Here is a 9,576-nt window from a genome sequence, read left to right on the forward strand (position 1 = left end):
CTTTGATGTCCCTCTTCTCCCGATCCTTTTTCACAACCATTGTGCACCACCTCGATCTTTTATTTCACCCTAATACAACCTAGTGTCACCCTGGAGATAAAGTATGGTTGCACTATTGGCATTATTAGGTGTTATTCCCACCACCATTATTGTAAATTTTCTTGTCCTATTCTATTCTGTATTGTCAATTGAAGTATAGTTCAGATTTTATAGTTATACAAGAGGGCCAAACTCTCAGTAATTATCAATAATAGTAGTACCATTATTTTTGTTTACGTATATAACAAACCTTACAAATAACCTAATGGCTAATCATAATATCTGTTCAGTTTGGTAAAGGAATTACAAAGACTGAAGTCAATTAAGTTTTATTCCTCAACAATGACGGCAAAATTTTCAAGGGGCTGGCCACTTGCCGTAATCATTGTACACTTTGGCTGAAATTATTTTTGTAATCACTAATAGATAAAAACAATCAAAAACCACTTCAGTTACGTAATATAAAGGTGAAATAAAATAATGATGTCATGTTAATGATTTTAGTTTGTCATTTTATTACGTAACTTAATTGGTTTTTAATTGTTTTTAATCTATTACCAAATATGTAAGCAGCCTTTAAATTTTATTATAATCACTCTTTAGCAGAAATACATGAACCGAAATTATCAACGTCCTATTCCTCTAACAGGGGAAGCAAGTTCCCATTCCCCCCCTCTATTTAGTAAGGAGGAGAAAACCCCCCTCAAAATTCAGCCTCTCGCGATTTCACCAAGGCTACTTGAGTACGCCACCTGGCTATTGATCTTTCCTCTCACTAGATGTAGAAGTAATCTACCCATGATGCACTAGAATTTTTCCTCTCCCGCGGGCGGGCTGAAATCAGTTCGGTTTTTATTGCCTCCCTCTCCTTGTACTATGGGAAAATGCACCCCAATAAAAAGGAGGTCGTTGATAATTTCGGTTCATATATTTCTATCTTAAGTGTAAACTTTTTTATTTCAGAAAATTTAATTTATCAATTGGTAAAAACCAAATAACCTAGAAGTTTGGCAATGTCTTCAAAAATGGTAAAATAAAATACGACATCAAATAAAAATGTTTTTTAATCAACTTTTGCTGAGAAGTATCGACCATAAAAGTCACCTAATTTTTGAATGTTGGATTGTAAAATGAAACGTAATCTGTCTGTGTATTTTGAATCAACTAAATCAAACTCGCGCCTAACTCGTTTTTCAGGATCTTCAATTGTAAACAAAGCGGGGCTTGGCACATTGTCTCTCATATACTGCCACACATCCGAAAGTAAGCAGAACAATTCAAATGGAGTCAAGAAAGGTGCAATTTCAGATATTGCACCAAGAGATGGTGGTAATAATTGACCAAGGGCCATTAAATCCAAAACTTTTTGAGTGGTATCCAATTGCTTTGGAGAGTTTGAAGTAACCCTGTCCTGGCAGCTACTCCAGTAACTTATGGAAACAGCCACAATGGCTCTCAATAAAACGCTACAATAACACAATGAAGGATGCACAGAAGCAATGAGAAAAAGTACATCCCACAATATAATATTTTCATCGAACTGCTTTTTGATATACAAATCCCTCTCAATTGTCACCTGAAATGGAATAAAGTACTAGGTTATAAGATTATCTCATTTAGATAAAATTAAAGTTAAACTAAAATCAACAATGTATTTATTTAAACGAGAGGGGGCAAGGGAATAGTCTTCAATCTTGTCATAAGAAAATTTTTGGGGGTTTGGGGCATCGCTAAAAATGGTCTCAACATAGTTATTTTTGTTGAAATATAATTGTCAAATTGTGGTTGGGTAAATGATTTGAGGGTTCCAACCAGACATGCCCAATAATTCAGTCCCGATTTTAGTTTGAATAATTGCAATTTGTTGCGAATGGCTATGCAAACCATGGAAATTTCTCATGTATTCTTCTGTTTCCTCCACTTAGACAGCTGTGGCTGGAACAACTTTTCTCCCTTTACTGACCCCAATTTTGTATTGACCCTTTTTCCTTGAATGGGTGAAGCTTTAGAAAATCAGTCCCCTTCCACCAACCACTCTTAACTAAATCACGTTTGTCTTATTTCTGCCAAGTGTTACACTGAAACTAAAACTATATACAGGGTGTTAACTAAAAACGATACAAGCTAATAACTAAAAATGTGTTTTAGGTATGAATTTGAAATTTTAAAGGTGTATAAAGCGTGTAAGGGGTCATTCAACAAGGATCCATGTCTTCAAGGTCATTCAAAATGTATCTCAAGAATTATTGAAGATAGAATCATCATTCCAATTAGTTAAGTGTTCCCCATCACAATTTGTCAAAATGGCTTAAAACCAACGTAATGTGACCAATTGGAACCTGAGAAATTTGATACCCAGATGGTCGTTAATGGAATAATGATCAATAGACAACACTTAATTTATAATAAATCGAAAACTACTAGTTTTACAGCATCAAAATTTTCATTAAAAACTAGTTTTAGTGAGGAAATTTGAAATTAGGATGACCTTGAGCCATTAGTTCAAGGTCATTAAAAACATCTAAAGAACCATTAGGGGTATCTCCAGTCTCAAGATGAAATATTTTAGTGACGCTCGCTAGCGAGGATTGTGGGAACTTCCGCTGAAGAAAAAACCAGTTCTGACTGGGTTGTAGAGTCGCCTCAGCGTGAGCCCACGAGAAGGGTTTTTTCTCCCAGAGGGCGCAATGTGGATAGTATAGTATTTCACGCGACGGCCGAGAAAAAGAAAATGCCAAAGAGAAAATTCGAGGGGTGGGTAGAAAGTAGGATTTATTGGGAAAAACGGGATTTGTGTTCACGACGCCGGTGCCCATTCACCGCGGCAACCGCTGTCAACTCCTAGTCATGTCTCCTGGTACAAATTATACTAATAAAATATGGTAAAAATTATGTATTAATTTTTGGCTTAATGTTTTCTTAAATTGTTATTTCAAATCAGTATTTATACTGATAGGATTTTAGAAAGCATGAGCTTATTATGTATTTGAAATTTACTTTCTTTTTTTTTAAATCCAGATATAATTTTTTAAATATACTGATATTTTTGTCACTTTTTCTAATCTGGAACAGTGTTTTAATTATGCATTGATAAAGACGCCCACTAAACTGTCCAGAATTAGTTTCTGTAGTGAATCAATCTGCTTTTTTATTAATAATGTGGTGTAAAAAAGCTTTTATGATAGTCTGGCTAGCTATGTATGTGTGTAATTTTTTTTATTCCCTCAGTATTGATGGATGCGGAAACTAAGAGTGCTCTGCTAGCTTAGAAAAGCACATTGGATCCCCAGATTACGAATAACAATTCTCACCAGGTCTTTCCAAGTGATTTAGCGTACATTATACTTATTATTCAGAAACTCTAAGAACACCCTTGGATTTCTGGCATTTCAAATATTAGATCTTTTCATCATTTCAAGTTAGCCTAGCTACGGGTAATTTTAATTACTGAATCATTGAATTTAAAGAGACAAGACAATTTCAACTACCGTCTGTAAACCTCTATGGCTTTCAGGAAAGGCAGTAGCAGCAGCAGCGCGAGAGAGGGATCAGATAATCTCTACATGGCTTATATAAAACTTTATAGATCTCCGAAACCTCTACACTATTCATAACCACAGTTGTGTAACTATCTAGATCATTAAGATGCCAAAACGGGTGTAATGCCATGAAATTGTAACTAATTTTTACAATTATAATATTATGAAATATAATTGAGAAATCTAATTTTTTAACTGTTTGGAGGTTTAAAAAAATGTTTAATTTTTAAGTAGATTTATGCGGAAAAATCAGGCTGGATAAAACTCTGACAAACCTGATTCAAACTGCTAAAAATAGAAAAAACTGAGTGAAAATCAATGTTTGTAGAAAAAACCAATTACTTTCATGTACTCTTCATCTGGCCATGGAAGTCCGTTAAACATAACATCAGGTGATATCAACTCTACCATTAGTAATGCTAAGGCTTTCATTCCATGGATTGGTGAAAACTGTTCTCCTATCTTTGACGTAGGATTGCAACAGGCTAAAAGCATTTCAATGAAAGCTTGGCGATTCATCGCTGCTTTTTCTTTACTAATTAAAGTTCCTTTCCATTGAGCTCGAAGTCCGTCTCCTATAACACCAGCGTGGAAAACTGAGGAGTGACTTTGAGGTACTGTAACTGAGGTTGCGTGTTTTCTGTTCTCTATAAGCAATGAAGCTCCTGGCTTTTTACCACTAGCAGTAAGCTTTTGTAACTGGACAATACTTCCAAAATGTGCTACATAATCTGCGTGTAATACTCCCTCCAGTAGCATTCTTAAAAGTGCATTTTGAGTTCCACTATGACGACAGAGTGATGACAGTAGATCTCTACATGTTTTAAGAGGAGTCATTGGCTCTTCATCCGAATGTGTACAAATGAATCTAAAAATGAAGGCAACAACAGCGGAGCTAATGCTTAACAACGACGAAACAGACATTGCTTCAGGGCAAACACAGTTGGCTAGAAGTTGAACAACAGCACCTGGTAAAGTAAACAATTTATTAGTATAGTAAAATATAGCACACATCAGTTTATAATATAGACGAAGTCAAGACTATAATTTCTCAACTTAAAAATTTTGAATCATGAATGAATAATAATTATAATGGATAAATCTCTTTCTTCCTAGTATGAGGCAGGGAGCTTAAACAATTAAAGGGCGATGTAAGTGGCCAGGGGTGGGGGGGAACAGGCTGGCAGGTAAAATGTGCGATGGAGCGAATTCAGCTGCAGGCTGCTTTCACCGTCCATGAAATTTGGAGTTTTTCCACCTCTAGCGATAGATGCTGTCATGTTTCCCACAAATTACTGAATACCGTTAATTGTCTCTATATATTTCTTTATTCAATCAAAGTTTTGTGCCACCATGTATCAGCTACTTGCGTTTTCATTTAAAACTAAAAAACATATTTTTCAGAATATCGTTAGGAACCACCTAAATTTAACCAGTTTCATACTCTTGTATTCAGAATATGATTGGTCGTATCTGCTACCACATGGTAAATGCGGGCAAAAATTTTACTAACGCTGGTGTGGCCCTTTAATATCTCTGGGAACAAACGAAGAGTGAGTAAAATACGATGGGGCAGAGGTTTCTTAACTTGTGAGGGAACAACCCTACTAGTACTTTCAATGGAAGGAAAAGCTGGTGCAATAATTTGGAAATTGCAACAAATGTAGAAAAGTTTGAAATGCCACCATATGTTACACATTTAAATAAAGTAGTTTTTCAAGGGTATTGGGTGCTTTCTTGTAGCATCATAGGCATACGTCATAGAAAAGCCTGACCTTGAAAAGGCCGCCATGACATTATTTAGCATCACAGACATGACAGACCATGAGGCAAAATGCCACACAATTTTGCTTAATAATTGCGTGACCACCAAGGACCTAAACGTGTTACCATGCCAACAAACACAAACCACATCAACAAACACAAGCCACTCCCACGAACAAGCTAAGAATTTCAAGTAAGTTTTCACTCACTAATGCCCCTATTCTAACTTTAGGTACGTACAAAATAATAAATTTGGTCTACATATATACCTGCAAAGTTGAGATCAGGCTGAGCAACTTGGACTGCTAAAGCATCTAAGTTTGGGAGAAAAACTTCTAGACACTGGTGACTTTCCAGCTGAACCAAAAAAGCCAAATTGTCAACTAAACGCACTGGTTCTGCTATTCGTCCTAATTTCATTTCAGCGATTTTGCCAGAAACAGTTTGAAGAAGTATGGTGGGTTGTGCCAGTTGCACATAGTGCAACAGATGAAGGAAGTCTGAAAACTCTTGGTTGCCATCAACAATACATAACAGTTGACCAAGAACTGCAATACTAACATTATCTCCTCCTTGCAAGCAGATAAACTTGAGTAAATTCAAGACAAAACTAGCATCTTTCGTATCTTTCTTTATATAACTGCACAGATGTAGCACATGTTCTTTTAAACATTGCAGTAATGGAATATCGAGTTTACCACTATGCACTTGATGCTGTATTTCAATTAAAAGGTTGTCCAAAACTAAGCCCGAAGCAGCTGAAACCTATTAAATAGAAAATAGAATAGAAATAGTACATTATTTAAAATATTTCCTTTCATTTAAACCTAATGGTGTATTCTTACCTCAGGTAATAAATTGGATCCTTCTTTCTCCGAGGCCATTGCGGTATCTAACAGTTGTTGTACGACACTTATACCCCATTTCTCACTACGTAACAACAAGTGGACAATTAGTTTAACTAGCCCGTCTGTACCAGGAATTTGATTAATTTTTCTCTGTGAAACTTGAGCTGAAAGCTGATTGAGTACTGGTGCTGTCACTAAATATATAAAATAAAACAGATATAACAAAATTTATGGAACAAAGTAATGAAATTTTCTTTACCACTGTGTTACAAGTACTTACACAAATGAGAAATCTCTGAACTTATGACCTGCAAAAGCATGTCTGACATTGAAGCCAAGTGAAGCAGAAACGGAACAGTCGCATATTGTTCTTTTGTAGGGTTTTCATTCAAAGAAGAAAGAAACATGGCCACCAATGCTTTTCTAATTTCTTCACTATGTTGCGCAGCTAAATGTCCTAAAATTCCAACAACTGAAGCAATTTTTGGTACATTTGGACGAACATCTGATCTTGAGGTACAAGCGGAATTTGTTTGCTCTTGATTGCAAAAATCTCTCAGTCCGCAAAATAAGACTTTTGTCACAATTGTAGTAGGGAAACAAGAGCCAATATGAGCCACAGCCCAATCAAAATGGGGTGAATATTGTACTGATATTTCTAATAGCACTGTGATACACATGTCTGGATTAGATGTAATCAGAAATAGCAAACACTGAGTTGTTAAATCCATGAGCGTTCTTGTTGGGCAACATGCCATCCATAACTGTAAAATTTCAGGCAGGCTGGATGAATGCGGAACAATACGCCGATCACAATATTTACGACTCAAATAACCCAACAAATCTAGAGCCCATTTAAAAATGATTGGGGCCCATGCATCAGGGTTATTTTTCACAAAGTCAATTAGTATATTTCGAAGTTCTTCTATTGTAATTTCATCAGCTTGAACATTACTAGCAACATTGGCATTGTCCTCTAGTTCTAATTTCAAAACATAATTGTTCACGGCTTCATCAAATAAATTATAAAAATGCTCTAAGACACCATCTCGAGCTGCTGGAAGTGTTTGTAGCAAATATATAGCAGATTTTGTAATTTCAGAGCTTCTAACTTTGTTTGTATTTGTCGCAACACTGAGAAATGTTCTTAGTTCCTGAATAACTCTTGAAGGTTGAGTGTTCTCTACATTTCTCTCTCCCACCGAAACTGTATGAGAAATTTTTGACGACATAATAATTTATTTCAAGAGTAAAAATTTCTTGAGCTCCACTTTCAAAATAGAGTTAACATCATATGGCCAAAATCTATATAAATAATCAGTAAATGGTTTGTTACAATTTCATTTAAACATTATGTGATAGTAAAATTTAAAATTTTTGTGGTTCAATATATTTTTGTTTATTTCACTTTAAGGCAGGCCCGTACTGTACAGGTCGGCTGGTCGGCGACCGCCAGCTCAAGGGGGCCCCAAATTTGCTCATAAAGGTTCTTTAGACGCGTTTGATGATTAAAATTATTGTACACATAGAAATCTAGTACAATTTAAAAGTATTTAGATGTCCTATAAATAACCATTTAGATTTCTTTTGCATACCCCCACACCACCCAGTATAGAGTGCCAGCAGCTTGAATCCCTGCGACGTCACCAATGTTAAATGTCTATTGAGAAAAAACGTGAGTTTTCATGACAACCACTACGGAAGCTACGGCTGTGACGTCACTAACTTTTAAAAACGCATCAACTGCTAGCACTCTATAGGGGGCCCTTTACAGTCTGTAGCCAAGGGCCCCCAAAGTAGCCAGTCTCGACCTGCTTTAAGTAAATAAATAAATGTGAAGCTCTGACTTATTTAGCAAAACTAAATTTATCAATTTACCATCCCAAGTACTTATAGCTAGTGATTTCATTGAAAATAACGTAGACTTTAAGTCAAAATAAATAAAATCTTTATTTTGCTTGAATATCTAAATAGCCTAAAAATTCTGAAGCTTTTCCAAAAATCTCAACAAGTTTTTATAGAAAGGGGAAACTGAAGAGCTCAGGGTAAAACTTTTTTAACTTGCAAAACCAAGGCAGATGGAGTTGTTCGAGTTTACACTCAGTGCCACAAGCTAGGATCAAACCCCGCTTCTCTTGCTGGGTGGCAAAAGTGAAAACCATTCTGCCACCCCATCTTTGTGTCCAATCCAGGGTGGATAGGTATTGAAATATAAATATTTCACTAAAAATCTTCACATTTCAGAAAAAAATATATCGTATAAATGCTGTTTACTTTTAGTAAATGATAAAAAATAAATGATCGAGAAAATTCAATTGCTACCAGAAAGAAAAGCAGACGAGAAGTCACGAGGTAAATCGGAACAGCGTGGGAAATAAGGCGGTGCCGCGGTGGCAGTGGGCAATTGACCAGTTTAAAAATTGCCCGGACCAGTTTATTAATTAAATCGGAGAGGGGTTAGTGGTCCACTGGACCATTTAATTAATTCGAGGTGTTTTAATTTTTTAAGTGATTCTGCTTGAATATTTTGCAATTGGTTGGTCCAAATGTTATATTATTAGTCTTTGGATTTGAAGGTTGGTGTAACGGTGGCTGTGACATGTTTGTTACAGTTTGTACACGCCAATTCGAATTCACTAGGACTGTGCGAGTAGTGGTTTTAGGCAATCGAGTCGGGTACAGACATGGGCAAAATCGCTGGTGATTTTTAGAGATTTACTCTCACTCAAGAATGAGAGTGAAACTAAATAAAAATCTTCACTCTTTCCCATTCTCGCCTTTCGTCACTCACCGAGTTCACTCTTCCACAAAGAGTGAGATTAGTCAAGGTCACTAATTTAACTCTTATTATTTAGTGGAGGCCCTGTACCGTCTTGATATCGAGGTTAAGAGCCTGCGAAAAGAGGTAATGTCGTGGTAGATCCAAAGACTGCGAAGAAGGCTGATCTCCAAATATGGCATGAGAGAATGGGTCATCAAGACAAGCGGCACGTCGCCACTATATTGAAGAGCCTTGGTTACGATGTCATCGAGCAGACGTCTGACAAGCAGTGTGAAGCTGGCAAAGAAAGCTTACAAGGGGTTCCTCGTCGATTATGAAGATGACGCTGATGGCTATCGAGTCTACGTTCCCGAACTTGACGATTTGCTTCGATCAAGGGATGTCAAGTTTGATCTAGAGACATACGTCATGGAATTTCTGGATTAAAATCCGGAAGCTATTAGCCAAGGCGAGCAGAATAGTGACGATGACAAGACGGACTTTCAAGATGACCAGACAGACGGTTCAGACGCAGAACTCAATAGCGAAGACGTGGCATCCATATCCGTCAACAAACCAAAAGACGTGGCGTCCATACTCGTCCGTGCACCTAGAATCGTAGCAG

The 9,576-nt window shown here is 36.6% G+C and overlaps 1 protein-coding gene across 1 annotated transcript; it reads right to left on the minus strand.

The window, feature by feature from the left end:
- Nucleotides 1–1,087: 1,087 nt before the first annotated feature.
- Nucleotides 1,088–8,484, minus strand: omd (integrator complex subunit 5 omd). Its single transcript, XM_090165533.1, has 6 exons — nt 8,291–8,484; nt 6,471–7,495; nt 6,188–6,384; nt 5,612–6,107; nt 3,921–4,546; nt 1,088–1,615 (listed from the first exon to the last, which is right to left on the minus strand). The coding sequence occupies exons 2-6, from the start codon at nt 7,420–7,422 to the stop codon at nt 1,103–1,105; spliced, it is 2,784 nt and encodes a 927-aa protein (XP_090021659.1). The 5' UTR covers nt 7,423–7,495; nt 8,291–8,484; the 3' UTR covers nt 1,088–1,102.
- Nucleotides 8,485–9,576: the final 1,092 nt, after the last annotated feature.

This window comes from Leiobunum rupestre, chromosome 2 (assembly GCF_980474605.1).
Source record: "Leiobunum rupestre chromosome 2, qqLeiRupe1.1.hap1, whole genome shotgun sequence".
In the NCBI taxonomy this organism is placed as follows: Eukaryota; Metazoa; Arthropoda; class Arachnida; order Opiliones; family Sclerosomatidae; genus Leiobunum; species Leiobunum rupestre.

Coding starts and splice junctions, on each gene's coding strand:
- omd (XM_090165533.1), bottom strand. CDS start 7,422: ATGTCGTCAAAAATTTCTCATACAGTTTCGGTGGGAGAGAGAAATGTA. Junction 6,108..6,187: donor GATCCAATTTATTACCTGAG/GTAAGAATACAC, acceptor TCTATTTAATAG/GTTTCAGCTGCTTCGGGCTT. Junction 1,616..3,920: donor CAGATGAAGAGTACATGAAA/GTAATTGGTTTT, acceptor ATTCCATTTCAG/GTGACAATTGAGAGGGATTT.